General features: G+C 41.6%; 1 protein-coding gene across 1 annotated transcript in view; it reads right to left on the reverse strand.

Annotated features, from left to right (window-relative positions):
* The window catches only part of MFAP3L (microfibril associated protein 3 like), a 37795-nt gene that overhangs the window by 11063 nt on the left and 4574 nt on the right, over nucleotides 1-22158 (reverse strand). The window contains exon 2 of the mRNA XM_090288914.1: nucleotides 4612-5040. Within this exon, the coding sequence (XP_090145040.1) occupies nucleotides 4612-4909 (298 nt within the window). The 5' untranslated portion in view covers nucleotides 4910-5040. The remainder of the gene's footprint in view (nucleotides 1-4611; nucleotides 5041-22158) is intronic.

Below are 22158 nucleotides of genomic sequence, written 5' to 3' on the forward strand. Positions count from 1 at the left end.
ACACCTCTTTTTCACAGACAGAATATTGGATAGCAGCGGGCCCTGCATACACAAAAGTGAAGCGCTGGGAAAGAGGAAGCTTCTGATGGTGGAGAGGATTCCAAACTTGCTATCGTGGCAAGTCACGTTATTCTGAAATTTTAAATAACATTTAAGGGATATAAATTTTGTATGTGTGTTAATCAAATTTTATTGAAAAGGTTGAGAAATTGAGGTAGAGAATAAGAAATTACCCAGAAAAAGATTTCCTTTCTTTACAGAACACATTCTATTATGAAACAGATTTAAGTGCTTATCATCTATGACTGTGATGATATAGGACAATATTGCCAATAACAGCAGTAGTCATTTAGCGATAGTTTGGTATGTTCCAGGTACTATACTAAGCATTTAATACGCAATAGTTTATTTAAGACGGACAATCTCATGTGGTAGTAAAAAGAATTCTCTCTTTAAATATAGGAAAACTGTGGCTCAGAAAAGTTAGGGAACTTGTTTCAAAGAAAATTTATCATGTGCTTCTTTGGAATTTCCAATAATATATTCATAATTATATGTTTTTTGATTAATGCCTTTTGATAAATTGATTTTTTAATTCTGAAATATTTAATGTACTAAAAGAGGAATTCACTAAGATATTTTCATAAGTTAATACACTACTTCATGCTGATTTTGCAGGTTAAGGACAATTTACATTTAATACTGTGAAAACTGACCTCCTTCCATATATGTTAACTAGGGAAGTGATACACTACAGTCTTACAGCTTGGCTGGGACATCTTGTTGATTCTTTTGCAGAAGTACTTAAAAGGCAATTCATAGTCTATTCAAAAAATCTGAAAAGCAGAGAGATAAAAATAATACAGTGATATAAGCTAAGTGCAAAATATATGATGATGAATTTCACAAAGCTAGAATAGCAATTATGGACTTGGTGTAATTCAACTCAGTTTACTCTGTGCATGTTTATTTTCAAAGATAATTCTTAATTAGTTTTTGTGACAGAATGCTATAAGAGTATGGAAAACAAATCCACAGAAAAGTCTTAAAACCTAACTTTAAGGATGTTTTAAACTTAATTGCTAACAAGCCAGACAAGTTTACCAGCTGACTTTCTTGAAATGCTTGTTATTTATCATCTGATAAAGGTGGTAGTGTGCATTTAAATAGTTTAAAGTTAGGGTAAGAAGTCACAGCAAAAATGCACTGGATAATTTGTACCTGAAATAACTGGGACTTTTTCACAATACTCTAAAAACTATATATTTCTACTCAACCTCTAGCAAAAGAAAAGTTGAACCCAGTATGCTGTGTGGCTGTTTGTGGTTACTCATGTCATTTGAATTCTGAGTTATTTTTGCAATGTAGTTGGTGCACCACCCTAAACATGTCTTTTGGTGAATGACCAAAAAAAAAAAGAAAAAAAGAAAAGTCTTCCTTCAGAAATAGATTACACATTGGCCTCTCCTAACCCTGCGGGACTAAAATGACACACCCCGGAAGGAAGGCAAAGCAGCTGTTGCACCTGCCAATGGCAGGAAATAGCCCCCTTCTCTCTAGGACTGGCAGGGCTAGCATGAATGATAACTCTCACTTTTTCAGCATAAACAAGAAATGAAATTGTTCCTTCCCTGGCTAGTCACAAAGCAGACGGTAGTGTGCTCCTGGAGCAGCTCACCAGATGATCTGAATACATTCCTGTACATACACTTTAGAGTGTGCGCCCTAACCCTGTCACACTGTGATGGTGGTGGTTGCAGTGCCTTTTCCATCCAGGCGGGCTTCTCTCCTTCACTCACTCTGGGCTAGACGATCTTCAGCATTTTTCACCTACTGAGACCTGAAGGATAAGCAGATGCTAGTTGGGCACAGAGGGAGAGTAAATACGTGCTTGGCCGCACTCTGGTTGTGTAATTTCCTTTCCATTCAACTGCTGTCTCATCTGTAAACATGAGGATTAATAATACCTAACCATCATGCTTATTGTAAAGATTAGAAATAATGCATGTACGTTGGTACAGGGGCTTAATGAATGGTAGTGGTTGTTAATGGAAATTACATTCATTTTGTTAGTTTGGTTTTAACAGCACTCTACCGTGTCTAGGCAATGTTCCAGGATATTAGCGTCATTTTTCACTCTATATTCAGTCACCTCTTTATTGAGTTATACATGAAACACTGCACTATTTAAACTTCTGGCCTACTGGCCTGAAAATTAAAATCTATGTCCATATTATAATATGGGCATTTTCTCCCTTAGAAAGGAAGGGTTAAGGACTATGGGTCCTCTAATAGGTCATTCTAGAACTAAAACTCTGATACTTTATGATGAAGAATGTCATTTCTGTTGTTTCCTGTGTCTTGCTTGGTTGTTAGATACAGTGTTTTTATACTGCCCCATGTAACTTATGTTCTGAAATTACTATTATTATGCATAAGTTGAGCTAGAACATCAAGTACTAGTATTATGAGTTCTTTCTAAAAGTCTACGGTGCATCTTCCTTATGAGATTTTGAAACAGCTCATTTGTGAGCACAGCTGCCAGCTACCAACATGATGGCAACACTGAGTTCTGACAGGGTCGTTAGTTCTCTGTGCCAGGACTCCCCACTGGCTACCACGGTTCGGGGGTCACTGACAGCTGCCACCATAGACCTCCCGAGCACCCACAAACAAAAGAATATTGAGCTAAATGTAACTTCCAACTAGTTCAAGTTCCCAGTATGCAGATAATGAACGCAAGGTACAGACTCCGCTTGCCAGGAATGAGTCAATAAAGACTTTTTCAATGAAGACATCACAAGATCCCTGAAGCAATAAGGTACTACTTCAAGACAGCACTCAAGATGTTGCGACTGACACTCAGGTCCCCCATACCACGCTGTTCACAGTTTTCTTTCTCTCTAGGACTAGGGTGCAGTGCCTCAGCCCCACCTCTTTAATACCAGGGATAACATCTGCTCCAAGGTCCATGTGAAAGGTAGATTTAGGTCTGAGTCCTTGCTCCCCTCAATTTAGTCACCTGGATGTTCCTGGAAGTGGCCCAGCCCTGCAGAAAGACCTGATGCATTATAGGGACCTCAGTATTGTTTATGTCACCATGGTTACTGTCTGTCTTCCCAAGTGTAATGTCACTTTGTAGTCTGGGAGGAAGGCACTGTAGGAATGGAAATCAAATGCGGGCCGGGGTGGCGGCATCTCGCCTTTCCACCACCAGTAGTGAGGGGTCTAGTCACAGCCACTTAGTAACAGCAGGGCCTTGGGAAAATCTGAGTAAAAGAGGGATTTATAGTACATTGTTCCACGGTCCCTTCTAATTTAAAAATTCTGTGCTCCCCTAGGTTTACTTGGTAGTGAAAGCATTCCACGCTTCCAGTTTAAACAAACATATATATGACCCCCAGTATATAGTATTATCATTAAAGGGAAGAAGCTTTTTCATGCTGTGCATCCTTGCATGGCTGACCAAAAGCAAAGGAAGTTGGAGCATCACAGAGAAACCCAGTCCTTGCAGTTAGACTCTGAGCTGCCCAAGCACAGCTGTTCACGAGTAGTATCTAACTGCAGGAAAACTCCCTCCACTTGGCTCCTAAGAAGACATCAGGCATTAGCCTCTCTTCTTTTTTCAGAGCAATTAAGATAAAGCGAGAGGAAGAGATTGAAAATGTGGGTTTTCTTGGAGCAGAAACTCTTCTGGGGATTGTTCATTGATTAAGGGGCTTTGGGATGGGAAGGAAAATGTGAATGAAAGGGTGGCAGAAACTAATAAGCTGCTACTTTACAACAATGGCCTTTTTACTCCCTGGTCCCCAATTCCCTACTTGATCTCACACTAAATGCTTGGGAAAGTACATTAACTGCTTCAGGTCAATGGGACAGGCTTGGCTTTTCAGACAATTCTCACACCTAAAACAAAAAATGTACTGATTCCCAATGACCCAACCAATCCCTTCTCTGGCTGGACATTTCCCTGAAGTAAGCTCAGTGCGTAGGTAGGTGATTCACACTTTTTGGTCAGAAACTCATTTATTAAAAACCAAGCATTCTCCTATTAGCATGGTATTTCTTGCTATTGTGTTCTTCCTCCCTCTTGGCTTCAGCTGCAACAGTCTGGAAACTTTAGCCAGGTCTCCAGGAGCACACAACGATCTCTAGTTAGTGGCTGAGAACTTGAACAGAGACTTCTTTTAAGAAGTGTGGTCTTTAAATCCACAGTCCATGGATTAAATTGACATCTAAAGATAAACAACTGCTACATTGTTTATTTGAGCCAGTTGCATGAAACAAAATAAAACCCCCTGCTATAAAGGGAACATATACTTAAGGGAAAATCCATTTTACATTCCTCCCCATAACATTTTGTATGCATAAATTACAAAATGCCAAGAGGCCTTTTAAAAGACTAATGTTTGCCCTTTGTTTTCTGAGTCAAGAGTGAAAAAAATGAATTAATTACTGCTTTGAATCCTGAAGGATATATATTTCACTCTCTCGCTCCAGAAAAAAGACAAAATGAGATCTTTAAATGACCTGAATAAGAACTCACATTTCAGGTCCTGGCTCCCTAGTCCATTTAAATTTTATGACATTTGACCCAACTTTAAAGCCTACCTCCTCCTCTCTCCTTCTCATCCTCTTCTTCTTTCAGCAGCTTGCCATTGGAATTATACCACTTGAACTGTGGATCAGGGATGCCATTAACACTACAATTAATCAAGGCACTATTCCCTTCCTTGACTATGATATGGTCAGTTCTGGCAATGATTACGGGCATGAAGCCCAAGACCATGTCAGTGCCATTTAAAGTGCTATTAGTCACACTCTTTGCAGTTGCTAGAGTGGATACTAGGATTAAAAAGGGCACAGAAGGTAGAAAGCACACGGGCAGATGGCTCTTCAATCGATCCATCTTCTTTGCTTGCTCTGTAAGGCAACAGAGATGGTTTGCCAATGGAATCTTCTATCAGACAGCACGGGGTTCAGAGCAGGCCGTGGGACAAACCTGTGCTGGATCCATGCAGTTGGTTCTTCATTAAGAACCTGTTAAAAACAACAAACAAACAAATCATACATACACAAGTAACAGTATTCATACTTTAAAATATTATTTATAAAATGTTAGAAACTCAGCTAAAATACAAACCTACACAATTTTTAGACAACACTCAAAAGTCAGATGTTTCAAATGTTGTTACCCTTTTCACAGGAATCATAACAAATAATTGCATTTTTTGTTACTGAAATATAAAGCTATTAGTAGGAGCAAATATATATTTCTTATGTTAAATTTGTCCTACTACTTCAGAAAGTTCAAAAACTGATTTGGGCTTCTTTTGTCCAGCATGGCAAGGTCTCTTTCCACCCATCACCTGACTTAATTGTGGATGCCCTGACTGTTCACTGGGGTGTTCCTAACCAATTTTCTATCAGTGAACACAACTTCCTGTCCATCTCAGGGGTCACAGCTCTGCCAGCATGGGGCAGGGCTTGACCAGAATCAGGCTGGCATTCTCCTAATTCCCCATTACAACTTCTAAGATACTCCTTCCTTTTCATGCAACTGTCCATCTCTTTTGAGCTTCACACCATCTAATTCTGTTTCATGCAAATGTAGTCTACTGACTCCTGATCACTCACTGAATTCCTTTGTTTCTTCATCTTTCTCCCGGATGCTGGGGTGACCATCAGTATGTATACAGCGACATTATAGGAGGCTGCACGTCCATGTCCAAAGATCTAACTGTCACCTACATCTCTATCCTCTGTTTCATCCACTCATCATACCACACTCTAGACCTTTCATCTGTCCAAATTCTGAATTCTGAAGTTCCAAGTAATTCTGAAGTTCTAAAATAACTATCTTTAACTATACCCTGCCACTCTGCCAGATCTCTTACTCCTCTCACTGGACTTTCTAGACCTTCTATTTTTCTGTCTATCGTCCTCCCCACCCCCACCTTCATGCTACAATTCAGCCCCAGTCTAGACCCAGTTCCCAATATCCTTACCCCTTCTCTGCCACCATGACTCTGCCAGTATATAGTTGTGATCAAACTAATCATTTGTCTTGGCTCCTACACCCAGGAGGCTGAAGCACTACTGGAGTGAAACATACAATTATGTTATTGCCAAATTAAAGAAACTATCTCCAACCCTAGCCAGGTCATTGGTGACAACTGGCAGTCTGGTTATCAGGGCTTGGTTGGTTCAGCATCTGCTTTTCACGATGCTATAGACAGCATCAGCTTTCAAATCAAGCGCCTTAGCCCGGTGCTGTTCCTACCATTCTCTAAAGGCACCTTTCTCCTACTAAGGCTTGTAGCCATGAATTCCTACTTTCTTTTAAAAAGAATCCTCTGTTTTATCCTAAATTCCTCCCCTGTCAATTACTTCAAACTACTCAATTCTGTATTTTGCCTGCTCTTTATTGAAACAGCTCTTGCTCAAGTTACCAGTCACTCCTAGTTGCCAAGTTTTCAGTCTCTCTTGCCAAATCTCTGTGGTGATTGCCACTAATAACTGTTCTTTCTCAAACTCTCCCTCTGGCTTCCACACTCTGCTCCCCTGACCGCTCTCATTATTCTTTACTAGTTCCTCTTCTTCTAAGTCCTTGAAAGTTAGGCAACCCCTGGAGTTTCATCACTGGTCCTCTTCTCTGTTTACCCTCAGCTCTTCCTAGGGTTCCATCCCCATACCTCTGTTACCACCTCCAACCTTGTAACTATCAAATCGACGTTTTCAGTCCTGACTCTTTTCTAGATTTCAGCCTGGTATTACTAACTGTCCACTGGACATGTCTGCCAGAATGTTCTCAAGGTAACTCAACACTGCCAAACCACATTCATTGGCTAAACATGCTACATTTCCTGCAGTCCTTATATCAGTTCAGGGCAGAACCAAATACACAGGTGTGCATGGGTATTAATCCTCAACTTGACTATTGCCCCCACACCCTCAGAACATCAGTAATTACATGTTGTTGGTTGTACCTCTTGAATGTTGCTAGATTGTTCCATCCTTTCCATCTCCTCTAAGAGAGCCTTATTTCAGGCCTCTCTGTCTTCTTACCAGAAACAGTATGGTAGCCTTCTACAGGATCTGCCTCCACTCTTTCCCCAGTTTCCAATCCATTCCCTATAACCATTCTACAGTACAAATTATATGGTGCCATTTCTTTACTGAGCAACCTTTAATGTTTCTGCACTGTCTACATTATAGAATCTGAATTCCTTACTCTTTTTATTCACTCAAAAATAATTATTGAAGACTTACTATTAGGCAGACACTATTTTAGTCCCAGAGTTAGAAGAGTAGAGAAGACAGATCTTTCCTGTTATGTGGAGATTATATTCTCATGGGGGAAAGCACACAATAAATAAATACCATATAAATAAGAATTTCAACTAATGATGCATGCTTTGAAAAACACACTCTAACGCACTTGAGGGATGAGTCAGGCAACCTGGGAGAACTTCACTGAGGAGGCAGTCCTTGCGCTGAACTGCTTTAGGAATCAGCCACATTCAAGTCTGCGAGGACAACATTCCAGGAAGAGGGAACATCAAAAGCAAATGGAGGCGACAAGATGGGTCAGAGAAGCAGACAGGCCCAGATCACTTAGGACTTTGCAGGACAGAGTAAGGAGTTTGGATTTTATCTAACATTCACTGGAATCTTCCAATGTATATGATTCCAAAGAATATGATTTCTTTTTGAAAATCAACTTTACTGTGGTATAATTTACAAACGATAAATGTATACTAATTTGGGGCATACATTTTAATGGATTTTGACAAATGTATACACCCACGTAGCTACCATAATAAACAAGATATAGAACACTCCCATCACTACGGGAAGTTCCCCTGTGCCCCTTCCCGGTTGAATTTTTACATTGATCCATTCCAGTTATTTTCATGTATGAGGTATGGACTGAGGTTCTTTTTTTTTTTTTTCCCAAATGGATATTCAGTTGTTTCAACACCATTTGTAAAAAGACTGCCCTTTCTACAATGGATTATTTTCCTTCTTATTAAAAAAAAAAAAAATGAGTCTATTTCTAAATTCTTTATTCTGTTCCACTGATATTTGGGTCTATCCTTATGCCAGCACCACACACTGACCATACTGTCTGCCTCACTTATCTTGGTATCTGCAGTGTCTGAAGTTGTCTCCGACACTTTCGATGCTCAATGAATTGCTGAATGAACGAATCTCTCTCCAAAGGCTGAAATTATTGTTCCAGTTTTGTAGATGATAAAACTGAAGAGGTACTGAGGAGGGGGTGATAAAGTAGCTTCAGACCATAGATTAATTCACTGAGAAAGAAGAGTCCTCTTAGAGCCGTAGACTTCCACATCCTCCTCCCAAGACTAGAGTGCCTTCCTGTGCCAGGAAGACCAACTCATTACTCCACCCGCAGGAATCGTGTGGCTGAGGGAGATAGCACAGGCTACAAGGGCATGACAGATAACCCTGCCATGACTTTGTAAATGTTTCTCTCTACATGGCCAAATGTGTGGTTTCCTTTTAACAAGGAAGTTGTAAATGTGATCTTTTCAGTACAGAATAGTTAAGAGCATGGCCTCAGGTTTTAGATAGTTTGAGCCAGGATCTAACCATCTTTATGGGCTGTGCTTTTCTGACCACATCCTTACAAAGTACGGGACAATTATAATGATTCATTACCAAATGTAAATAAAGCATTTACATACTGTTTGGTTTGATAAACAAGAATTATTAACATAATGTATGAAGCATCGCTTATTGAAATGATGCTTCTCAAGTTGATTTTTAGTTTATCCTTCAAACTGTATCATTGAAAAGACATACCACCTTGTTTTTCGTTTTGTTGTATACATTACTGACTGTCATCCTCCCACTAGAAATAATTACAAATGATTTTCAGCACTGAATCCTTCTGCAAAGACTCAAGTCTGAAAATGTGTCTAGCCCCGCTAGACAGTGAACATCTTCAGGGCAGTAGCTGGGTTACTCACCTGGGACCCCCTGATGCCTAGGTCAGAGCAGATGCCCAACTAAATACCTTGGAAGAGACTGAGAGACGAGACAAAGTGGGAGATAGGTTCTAATAAATCTTTGTAGTAAATATACTGTAGCATTTTTTCCCAACAATTACAGCGGATGTAACGCATGGACAAGATCAAACTGTTTTAACACTCATAACTCAAGGGCTGTATTCAAACAAAGGCCAGCCCCTTTGGTGTTATACTTTCAAACACAATGCGCTAGCAAGAATAATGAGAAGGGGATACTGCTTGCTGTCCTAGTATACTTTAATAATATCAGTAGGCTTTGGGCTAGAAACATAGTAACTGTTCTAAAGCTGCATCTAGTTCCCTTAGAGACCTTCAGATAAAGAAAGAAAGATTTTTCACCCGAATGTGGGAATTTTGGTTAGCAAACTCATTCCTCTCTCCCCTCATTCTCTCTCACCCTTTCTCATCTTGAAAAGTTACTAAGATACAGAAAACATAATGTGTAATTCATAGGTTGTCTGTATCAAAGCATTTTTATTCTAAAACTCTCTATGAACATTTATTTTTGAAAATCAAGCATCAAATTAACACTAATAAATTAATCATTTTTAGTAAGACTCCATTATATCTCACACCATACCCTTTCAGTTCATGTGTATTTTTAAAGTATTTACTATATGCTGGGCACATTGCCAGGGGTTTGGCGGGTGGGTTAGGGGTCCTACAAAGCTCAATCAGTCATAGGTTATGGCCACTTGCAGTCTAACAGGGTGGGAGAGAGACAGATTTCAATATATTCTGTAAGTGGTATAGCCTGTCTGCGTGACACCTACCAAGCATCCATTCCCGATTTCACCTTCCCTTTATAATGAATCCCATAGCTCCAAGAGGCCTCCTAATCTGCCCGTGGCACTTGTGGATTGTACCAAACTTCGCACCCTCTTCTCTGGCACACAAGCTTGCACTTTTCTCAGTTTTGTCTTGAGGAAACATCTCAATTACAAGAAGAGCTTGATTTAGAATTTCCTCAAATTGAGCAGCCAAAGTAAAGTTGAGCACTTGCTGTAAGAAGCCACACTCGGGAGGAATCCGATGGCAGACGTTCATGGGTAAACTCACAAGAGTTACCAGGAGAACATAAAGACATCATGTCACTTGGAATTGGGGAAATATTCTACAAATGTACTTTGTTCAGCTTGTCAGAGTTTACAGACCGCATTACGACAAGTTCAGTTAATAATACTGTATAACATCATGAAAGACATTTTAGCCACTGAAGAGTAAACCACGAGCACTATAATCCAGCAACTTAAAATGCAGTCCTTCAAAATATAAGAACAAAGGCCATAGATTCCAAAACCAGGTTTTAACAGAAGCTACAATGGACAAATTGTTAAGCTTCATGGGTTTGTTCATGGCCTTTGGGAAAACTTTCACAGAGTATTGCTTATAAATAAAACAAAAGGGAAAATATTTAGCAAACATCAAATGTCCTTTCTTTAATTTGATTCCTTCTTTACCTCCAACAACTGTATTTTCTCTAAAAATGTCTAATAATATGCTTTGTTGAATCTTTATGTTTGTTTCTCCACTGGCAATAAACATGTGTTTCTGGAGTCGGGAGGCAAAGGGCCTCTTGTTCAAGGGTATTTTGAACTAAATGAATATACATTATTGTTTTTTCTTGGCAGTATTCATGCTGGCATTTTTCCATCAACTATGATGAATAATTTTATAGTTATACAACTGGATTTTTTCACAATATCTACTGAGAGTTACCACTCTTTTCACTTGTACATAAATGATGCCGCAAAGGCTGCCTTTTAGTTTCAGACATTCTTGCTAGGTTTCTACTCATGAAACAAGGAGTGGAAATCCCAATGTCATGTGAAATGGAGAGAGGCACTAAAATGCTCCCTATATCAGAAATGCTAAGTTCTTAAAGCTGGTAGCTGACTGAGGCCATTTTAGTTATGGATATAGTTTTGCAACTTCCTTTCCCATATATCATAATTAATGAAAAATATATACTAGTACTTTTAAAACAGCATTTAAAAATGATTTTCTTTTGCAATTTTTAAGAAACATTTACCAACAAAATTCTCACTAGCCCATTCTTTCTCCCCTAACTTCTTTCAAGATCAACATAAACTGAGTTTTGAGGCAGTTAAGGTGGTGTCTGAATATGGACTATAGGAAACCCCTGTCAGAGGGCAAAGAAATTTATAGAAGAATGTTCCTATAGCAATTACTGCAGTCTAGAATCAAATCATGTAAGTGCCAAATCAGCTAACTTTTATCTGTGTCCAAAGTCATACTAAAGAAAGAGATTCATACCGTCTGTCTTTCTTCCCTACCCATGTTCAAGAATCTATCTGAGTAGAGATTCTTGATGCTTCTAATCACACAAAGGTAATTCCTGAGTTAGATGGCAAATGTGTTCATTACACGAAAGTATGGAAGAGCATCATTTTTATTTTTAGAAGTATCCAGACAGATGAATTCAATCCAAATCAATACATTCCCTGTGCCAGGCACAGTGCCAGGGGTGAGGAATAAATACAAAGGTAAGACATAGTCCTTACCCCTATCATCCAAGAACCTAGGAGGGGGAGAGAGAAAAGTCCAATAACAATCATAAGACAGTGTGATAACCGCCCCATCAGAGGGGTGTCAAGGATCCACTGTGGAATGGGAGAGAAGACCCAAGTGGTCTGGGGTCCAGGAAAAACTTTCTACAAGAAGTGACCATTTAGTTTAACTATCAAGGAGTTCTCACCAAATAGACCAGGGAAGAGAAGCTGACCCAAAAAGAGAAAGAGCATGTTCAAAGAAGAGGCGATTCGAGAGAACCTGGCATGAGGTACTGCTAGTGGCGTGTAGAAGAAAAAAGGGGAACAGACGGGAAAGGTGGGCTGGCCCAGGTAATGGAGGGATGGTATGGAATACCAAGGAGGGGGCGGCCCACAGGTTTTGAAAGAGGGCAGTAACGTGGCCAGTGTTGTGTTTAGAAAGATCACCTTGTGCAAAGTGAGGTGATGACGAAGGGTTGGCTAGGAGCCTATTACAACATCCAGGAAGGAAAGAAAACAGGGGCCTGAACTAAAAGCAGTGGGGAAGGAAAGGCGTAGGCAAATCCAAAAGAGGAACAGGAATTAGAATGTACGAGATTTAATGGCTGACTGCTTGATTCTAGAGCAGGTTAAAGTAACACCAGACCTCCAAGCAGTGGGGCCTGTGGGTACACAGACATCTCTGAGGAAAGGAGTGCCTCATTTCTCAAGAACCAATGCCTGGCACTCTAAGTGGAATGCACATAAATACATGAATTGGGAATGCAGCTAACAACTCCCTTGGGCAGCTCTGCACACTCGCTGCTATACTTGGACAAGGGCCTGCCTGCTGGTGGTGGCCAAGCGGAGCCCGTCGTGGCTCCTGCGGGGTCCTCCTAGCTTCACGCCCTTCTCTCTCTGCAACGCCTGCCTGATGGGAGGTACCGTGATGACAAGCAGCAGCAGCGACTCCTAAATTTTTGAGCTGTCACAAATTGAGAGGAAGAATTAGAATGAGAATTCCAAGAAATAAATACACACTAAAACATCAGTAAACTCTTCTAAAAGATATACCTGTGATTAGAATAGCCCTTATTGCATGTCTTATGAAAGTAGTCACTCCCTAGGAGGCAGAGACTAAGCAAGGGAAGGTGACCTCATGGCATTCCTGGTCCACCCCTTGTTTAACTGTGTGGTGATAGGATGATTTTCAGCTACTTTAGAGGATAGAACAAAATATACGCTATACCCTGACTTGATGGACTATCGTGGATGACCACCAGATGAGTTCTTTAAGCTCACTGAATAATTTAGAAAGAGCTAGAACTAAAGGTCTCATTCTCTTCTATCAGCTACACTGACATTAAAGCATGTACAGAATTTTATGCTGTTATTTTTTTGATATGCAAATGGCACATACTTTTCAGAAACTGATCTAAAGTCACTGTTTTCAATCCTAAAAATGAAATATAGGCCCAGATACTACCTTTGCAGTACTTAATTTTTGATGGTGAAAAATATTAAGAAATCATTCTTCGATCTTCATCACATTTTTTCCATATAATATGTTTTTCTGATTAAAAAGTAAGAATGATATAAAATAAAGCTCTCGGAAATAAAATGATTAAAAAAGGAGAAAGAGAAGATATTATAAGCTTTCCTCTACAGCCCTGGCCAGGTGGCTCAGCCGGTTACAGCACTGTCCCATGCACAGAAAGGCTGTGGGTTTGCTTGACATACCTAGGGTTGTCGGTTTGATCCCTGGTTGGGGCACATACAGGAGGCAACAGAGATGTTTCTCTCTCTCTCCGCTTTCCTCTCTCTCTAAAATCTATAAATATATCCTTGGGTGAGAATTAAAATTATACACACACACACACACACACACACACACACACATATATATATAAAGGCTTTTCTCTACAAATAAAATAATTATCATTAAGCAAGATAGAAAAAGGTCTACCATGGATATTTGTTTACAAAACTAGACTTTTAGATGTGGAAAAAGTTGGATGTTTTCTCACAAAAGTTTTTCTTTATATGACATTAGAAAGGGAAGCTGAGAGAACATAACTACCCAGAGTCACACAACTTAGTGGCTTAGGACAAGGATGAAGAGCTGGTGCCCAAATTGGGTCTTATAGTACATCAAAATCTGTTGCTGTATAGGCAATTTTTAAGTTGTTCTAGCTGTTGAGACATGTAATGAGGGCTATTCTAATCACAGGTATATCTTCTAGAAGAGTTTATTGATGTTTTAGTGTGTATTTATTTCTTTGAATTCTCATTCTAAGTGGGTAATCTGAAACACTTTTGGACCCAATTAATATAAAACCTTAATTGATCAGAGATGTTTCCACAAAAATCTGACAGTGCAGGGAATAAACCAAATCTGGAACTGCATACAAATGGGGTTATGCACTGGTGGACAGAGCCTTTACGCTACCAAGCCAATCCCCAAACACAGCACAGTGCAGATGAAAGGGTTAGCATACTGTCTTGGCATTTTTACTTAATTTGACACCATTGTTATCAAAGTCTACAGTCAACTTAAAGCGGTTCAGAAGCATCTCGAGCCGTTTCTGTCTTACTCTGCCTGTCTCTACCACCAGACCAATTTCCCAGCATCACCCCAGCCCCTTTGAAAAATACTGTGTCCTTTCAAAACATTCTCCCCACTCATTCGAAGTATGTATACAGGGAGATTTCAATTTTTATTACAATCCAATTAATTTCTGTTGCCTACCAACCTATTGCACTACTCCTGCCAACTTTCAATTTTTGTTTTAATTTCATCTCCAGCCCATTTCCTGAGAAGATCTTGATGTACTTAGTATATAAGCATCTGCATCCAAAGTGAAACCAGGCAGGAGCTGATGGATAGTTGGAAGGCTGCACACCTCAGTGAGCCAGAACTCTCCTCTGGCCTGGAAAGATGGCCAAAGGGAGCTGTTTTATTAAGGTGCTGGCTCCTAGCTGCTGCCTGCAAGCCCAGTTGGGCCAGCACGCTGCCTAGCTGGAGGAGGCAAACACATCTCCCCAGTGCAGCCCAGAGAGCGCCCTGGTCTGTAAACCAGAGAGCAGTATTCTTAGCACGCTTTCCTAAATATGATTCATGGCCTGAGGGAATTGAGAGTTTACGTGTTCATGCAGATTCTGGCATACTTTGTAAACTCTTAAGGCCTTGATAGTGAAAGTGCTTTTCCCAACTGGCTTCCCAGCTGCCCAGATATAGTGCACTTGTCTGGAACTGGGAGGGCAGTTCTTCATAGGAACAATCTTGTAAAGGTTGGTTATCTTGTGCTGGGACCGTCCATGATAAAGCTATTTAATTTATTACTGAGTGTGAAGGATAATATCAATAAGTGCCTAAGCAAGACAGAAAGTAACAGAAGGAATACATCCAGTGTGCCAAGTGACAGCCACTGTGAAAAGGAACTTGCTACAGGTCTCCCTGTGGCCGGGGAGCTGAGGTCAGAATTAGGGTGGAATAAGGCTCTTGGGATTTAAAATGGGTTGGGGCCTGAGGTAAGAGCAAGAACAGAAATTTTGAGGTGAGGCGTGAAGAGAGGACCAGTTTCGCCTTTTTGGATTAAGACCCACAGACTGGGAGTGACACACTAACTCCTTTCCTCGGTTTTGCCATTTACTAGTAGGTGGCCTCTGGCAGTCAGCTGATCCCTCGGAGCCACAGACCCATCTCTTGGGTCTCTTCCAAATCTATCATTCTGTGACCACAACAGCTAGGGCTGTGACTGGGGCTGGCAAAGGAAAGAAATGGAGTGGAGAGGAGAGAAGAGGGAAAAAGCAAGAGGTTGTTCATGTACAGATGAAGATCCCGCTGCAGGGATTTCAACCGGGGCCAAGTACTGTGATCCCAGGCCATTGCTGACTTGATGGACAGGCAAGGAGCCAGCTTGTACACCATGCAGTACAAGGGAACTTGTTCTCCATAGAAAATGCACCTTCCTGTTTGTTCCTTACATCCTGGAAAAGAGACTCAAGCTCCCAGAGCCTTTGGACTCCCTACCCCCATCCATCACCTCCAGCTGTCCTCAGCGCACTGCAGTGGTGCATCAGCTCAGATTCCTGTAGGGCTTCTTGAAGGCAGGCAGGATGGGCTGGCTAGGAGGCTGCCAGGTGGGGATGCTTCTCATGGCTACAGATGCAGGCCTCGCCCTTCAACCCCACTCAGTACAAGGACTGAGCCTTACCTTGCTACCTGCACTAATAGGGGTGATCACCCTGGCACCTTTGGCCACACCACTGACCCAAACTTTCCTCTTCAGACCAAGGACCACTAGCTGTCTAAATCTTTGCTGTACCACTGAGGGGCTGGTGATTATCTCTACCCTCATCTGGGGCCCTGAAGTCTTCATTTCGCTTGTTAATGCCTACAGAATAGTCTTGTGTCTGCTCTTGCAATGTGAGATATCATTTTTATCACGAAAATTCCCCTGTAACAAAATGTGGTTGGTGCTCAAATAGTTTTTGACTGTGCTAGGCACGAGGTATTCCTTGCTTTGCTTTTGAATGATTAGTACCAATCTATGCATGGGGAATGCCTCAAGGAAAAATAAAATACGAGACTCTTAAGTTATTATAATGTATAATATTCCTTCATTATTATAATGAAGGAATAGCAAGTGCAGGGGTTCCCTGTTCAAGGGTGAAAGCTAGAGAAGGCCTTCTCTGGCCTCAGTGATATTTGGACCGCGGCTGCCTCGCAGCCCGCATTTCTCACTCCCCGCCAGCTACACGGGGCTCTGCTCATCCTGGAACATGCCAGAGACACCGGAACCCCTGCACTTGCTATTCCTTCCATCTGGAAGCAGCCCCCGGCTACTTACAACATTCCCTCCCACACTTTTCCTTTCTGGCTCTCAGGCCCCTGCTCATACGTCACCCCACCAGCCAGCCCTCCCTCGCCATCTTACATAAAGAGTGGGCTCCTCCCCCATCACCCGCTGTCCGCCTTTACCCTGCCCTTGTCTTCATAGCACTAACTACCCCATGTGTGCGCATGTGTCTGCCCCTACTAAGTTTTAAGTTCCCAGAGGGCTGAGCTTCTGTTGTAGGCATTATTCACTGTCTTTCCCCACGTCTAGAAACGCACTTCAGGCAGAGCCAAGCGCCTGAATACCTGCTGAGTGAATTTATATTACTTCTACGCCCTTTCATTTAGACATATTACTGACTTAACGGGGCGGCTACATTTGCCCTGCATTTCTGACAAATTCCACACATTTCTTAGAAATTCTAGGTAAATATGTCTTTTCTTTACCACAAAACTAACTTTAAAATGTCAACTAAGATTTCATTAAAAGTCAGTCTTCGGAAATGCATCCTTTCCTAATAAGAGGCCTGAGGGGCTGTGGTGCGAAGGGGACTGGGAGGAGGCAGTGGGTATCTGGGCTGCCGGAGGACTCAGGGCTGGGGGTGTGGTCTGAGATGGGTACGTTTATAGCAACTCATTTCTACGCCTGTGTGGGGGTTCAGAATGAGCAGCCCTAAGACTTGCCGCTATCAGGCAGATTATTTTGAGCTGAAAACAATCAAGGCCCAGAAGGCTCAGGAGAAACCTCTGCCCACCCTCCCTTACTGCCCAATGGAATTTAAGACAGAGCACCTGTCCCAGGAAGGGAACTGTCATCGGAGGTAACTTGTTTAATCTGATCTAGGTGTGGTAGACAGGGAGGAACCTAGCAAAGCCCAGTTCCTGAATTCCTGAAGGTCCTCCTCCTGTCCTTCATTCAAGAGGGCCCAGCAAACACGTGTTTCCTAAACATTTACTCTTTTCATCTCCTTGTGAATTGCTTAATTCCCTTTAAAGTCCTAGACGCCTACTTCCCCCTCCTTAGGCCAGAAAGACATCTATACCTCACCCAGCCTCACTATCTTTGGAATTGTGATGCTTATGTGAATTCCTTGTGTGCACTTTTAAAGCCTACACCCTGGCTGGTTTGGCTCAGTGGATCGAGCGTCGGCCTGCGAGCTAAGTGTCGCTGGTTCGATCTTCCAGTCAGGGCACATCAGAGAAGGAAAACTCTGACTCCAAAAAACCTCCGCTGCCTTGCGGCATACCTCTTCAGGGGAAAGGCTAAGGGAGTAAACCCCGACAGAAAATTCGGAGCCGGAGTCCCTAAGGCGGTTTGACGTTGCAGTCAACACCGGCAACTCCTGCGGCGCACCTGAAGCCAAGCTGTATTGACTCCGTCTTTCCCTTGGATCCTTCAGCTGCGAAGAGAGGGGGGGTCTGCTGCATGGGCAACAGCAGACCCTCCATATCACCCTGCCCAGGCTCTGTAGCTTCAGCTTCACTGGAGAGGACACTCCAGCGTCATCGCAAGATGTCGATTCAACACGGGAGGAGACAGATACCGTGTCACTCCCGAGTCGGACTGCACAGCCATTCTCGGCGGTGCAGATAGACTCTTGGGAAGCTACACCATCGTCTCTCGAGACGGACGGCTGCCGACGACGACTTTTAAAGCCTGATTTTCTCCTGTTAATCTGCCTTATGCCATTTTAATTATTTGCCCAGCCAGAAGAACATGGAAGGAAAGGGGAAAGTTTTCCCAAACCTGAAATTCTTCCTACTGTTGAAATGAAAAGCAACTGCCTACTTAGTTTAGATTTCAAAATGTTGAGACCAACTTTCACACCTTGTCTCTTTGGTTGTCTGATTAAGCCCATTCAGAGCCACAGTACAGAAGTGGATCACCCAGGGTTTCTTCTTTTAGCAGAACAAAATTTCATCTATTGGAAAAAATATCTCTATAACCAGAGAGGGTAGTTTAAAAAACTTGAGATATTTAGTTTCCTTCCTCCTTTACCAGTCCATTATCACAAAGTGGAATTGCATAATAAACACGTCTGTGAATCACTCATGCCAAGCGTTTTTAATAGACTCTCACTAAGGACTGGATCTTAGTGAAAAACACATTAGAAGAGACCCAAATTTTGCTCAATTTAATTCTTATTAAGAGCATGACAAAATGTCTCTTACGTTCACCTCACATTTTTGGTTTATGACACACTACCCCAGAAGCCGTCTGATCCGGGTCTTGCACTGGTCCCTGCCACATGCAGGCTGCTGTTGTTCTGGCCACACTGACTGTGAAAGAAGCAGACCCACACCCCCTGCCCTCCTGGAAACATCTCTCTGACTCCCACCATGGCTCTGGTGACCTGTACACAGTGATCAGTGAGTGACTACCACAGCCTGGGCAGTGGTCTCAACGCCACAGAAGTCCAAACTGTCATAATTATTATTTTTAAATAATAATTTAGAAATATTGTGACTTTAAATTTTTTAAATTTTATATATAAAAGCAATACTTTAGCACATATCCTAAGATCAGTCCCTGAAATTAAGTGGTTTTCAATGTGGCAATGGAAAATAAATGGGTTAAACACCAGAAGAAAGTTGAAAATGTGGGTTCAATGGTTTCCACAATGAATTGAGAGGAGCCAGCCATATCAATTAACTGAACTTGAAGTATTTATGAGGCTACTATACCAATTTAGTACCAATTCCTGTGGGGATTAAAAAACAAAAACAAACAAAAAATCCTTTAAGACCAGGTTTTTACCCTAAAGGTGCTCAGGATTTTGATGATATCTTCTTACAAAGTCATATATAATTAAGCAGCAAACTGGGTAAATACCACAGAAATTCAGTGGAGGGCCAGCTGGAAAGGTCACAGAATGTTCCCTGGGGTTTGCCAAGTCCTGAAAGATGAATAAAAGGCAGGGCAGTTTCCCAGCAGGAGTAATGGATTACTTTTGACAAGCAGGGGTGGAAAAAACATGGCATGTCAATTAAAAATAAAAATCTGTTACAATAGGTTTTAGCAAGGCCCAGCCAGAAAAATTCTATTGTATATTAGACACCCCTCCAAAATTGTATTAATAAGAGGCCTCTAGGGCTTCTTAGGAGAAATGATAAAGAGGACTTTGGGACAGATGATCCATTACTTAGGATGTAAGAACTGCCTCCCAGTAAAGAAGGGGAGATGGCCATGACGTAGATGTAGGGGAGGAGATGCCCTTTGAAGGCAGGAGAGGATCCAAAGTCTGCTCTAGGTCCTGGGTTCAGATGTACTTGACAGAAATGCTCAGCCTCCAGTAAAGCAAAGGGTTGGTTAATACTCAAATGTTTTCTTGAAATTAATTTCAAGTTCCTCAAAAGTGTTTTAGAACAGAGAAAAAGCTTTAGGAAGTCTAATAAGAGCAAGACTCACTCAAGAGACCAGGTAATCTAGGGTTGTCCGAACGTTGACGGGAAAGACCTTCCCTCTTACTCGGGATTGACAGCGGGAATGGCAAAGGGATGGGCAGGGAGAGGGCAAGAGCAGAAGTGCAGGCCAGCCAGTAACAGGGCAAAGCAGCCCACTGCTGGCTGCACTAGGGAAGCAGAAATTTACAAAATGAAATGAACAATAGCAGTTGAGAAGCAAGAAACATCCATGGTTACTAGAAGTCTGGGTGAATCTTGGAGCCAAACACTAATACAGTTTTTATTCAAATACATTCCTCTGCTGAGGACCAGCAAAAGTGGATTTTCTATCTTTAACAAAGCACAGTCCCTGTGTATCCACCTACCTCTTTACATGGGAGCTTGGCCTCTAGGAAAAGTCAGCTGCTGGCCAACTTGGGATGGCCTCTACTGCGACAAAAACAGAGCTTTCGCTAGTTTCAGGAGGGCACAGAAAGTATCGGCCCAGGAACAGAAGCATCCCATCTTGTCTAGGAGAGGTACTGCTTTCATGAACAGGTCAGAATGATTTGATTTAGCCCCAGGCTGCACCCTCTGGCCTTAGTTGAACTGGATGAGCCCCTGCAATGGGTAATTCAGAAGCACTTTACCCCAACCCATCTATTTCCTTGCAGAGCAAAGCATTTCCTTATATTCTTCCGGGTACCATGAGCCAATGCAAATCCTCAATGGAAGGAAAGAGTTGGGATTAAATTTAAAAATATGCTCAGAGAGTTTTCCCTTTTCCACTGATTAGAGTCAACTTCAATCTAGACTCTAAAATAGTTGCTTTGTAATTCAGAATTAGGGAAGCCCACCCCACACTAATTTCCTGTCAGATTGATTGGCAAACCCCAAATGCTTCTGTCTAGAAGCTGGAGAACTATCAGGGAATTAATCCCTTCTCTCTTCAGTGCCTCTCTTATGAAGTCTGTGCCCTGTGATTAAGTTTCAACTTATTTCCTCACAAACAGCTTTCCTTACTTTAGGTCCCTTTGCTTAAGCAAATGCTGTGGAAGGTTCTTTAGTACAGCAAAGTCTTGCACTTGGTAAGAGAGCCCCTGAGAACTGCTCTAAGCCAGAAATCCCTTGAGAGGGTGTGCCTTTCACACTTCTGCAGTACTTGACACAGACAACCCAGTTGCATCCTTTCCTTTCCTGACCACATGGCTGCCACTCCCTGGTCTACGTCCTTATCATCTCCAACTGACATCGCTTAATAGGCTCCTTCCTTGTTGACCTGCCTCTAGTCTTGCCTGCCTCTGGTCCATATACCATATCATTGCAGAAGTCAGCTGACTAAAAGATCTGATTTAAAACATATTGCAGGTTTTCATTTTGTCAGTAGCATAAAACTCTAAAGTCCTTGGCAGAACATACATGATCCTTCATGGCCTGACTCCCATCTACCTCTTTAACCACATCCCTGGAGCATCCCCTCCTTCACCCCCGTTATGTTCCCTTTCCTGAGCTCCTTGTAGCCCCTCTCTCTGAACCTCTGTACCTCTGTGTCTTTCTCACTGACCTTTACTCATACCTTCATATTTTCACTGTAATTGTCTTTTTTCCCATCTGCCCCTCCACTAGATTATAAGCTCTCAGGTTATCAATATTTGTTGAGTGAATCGATGAATTAAGTAATGAATAGATGAGAGAGGCTTATCTGAAGATACAGATTTGGTATGGGGTGATGACACAGTCCTGAGGAAAAATTAAATTACCTAGAAAGAACACAATGGGCCACAAGAGGAGAAGACAAAGGTCAGAACACAGTGAAAATTGAAAAGACAAACACTCAGAGAAAGAGCAATTAAAAAAAAAAAAAAAAGGAGAAAACATCTAGGGTACATAACCCAAAGACCAAGGCAGAAGAGATTCAAAAAAAAGAGGAACACTTTACACTGAGCTCCTCCTTTGCAGTGGAAAACAATAATTATTGCATCATTATATAGGGAAAGTTTGGGTAAAAATCTTATAAAGTTATGCAATGGAAGCTACACAATACAGATACATGATTTTGTTCTCATTAATATAAATCTTAATCAAGTTTTACTATTCTTTCCAGTATCAGATTTTGCCAGCCTAGGGCTTTCTTTACCATGCTATCTGAAAAGTTTGTTTCTCTCTTACTCACTTTTTCTAACATATAGTTCAGCTTCAATTCAGAGCCTCTCTTGTAACACAAAGGTAGAAGATTTCTTCAGTTTACATTTTCCAGACAGAGATGTCAATTCAACTGGACTGTGTTTTTACAGGACAGATATTAAGCCCTTGAACATGAGACTGAATAAATATGTTTGAGAAGAATGACTAAATTCCTTATATTTAAATGCAGAAGTTAGGT

This window comes from Furipterus horrens, unplaced genomic scaffold (assembly GCF_987537825.1).
Source record: "Furipterus horrens unplaced genomic scaffold, mFurHor1.1.pri manual_scaffold_10, whole genome shotgun sequence".
In the NCBI taxonomy this organism is placed as follows: Eukaryota; Metazoa; Chordata; class Mammalia; order Chiroptera; family Furipteridae; genus Furipterus; species Furipterus horrens.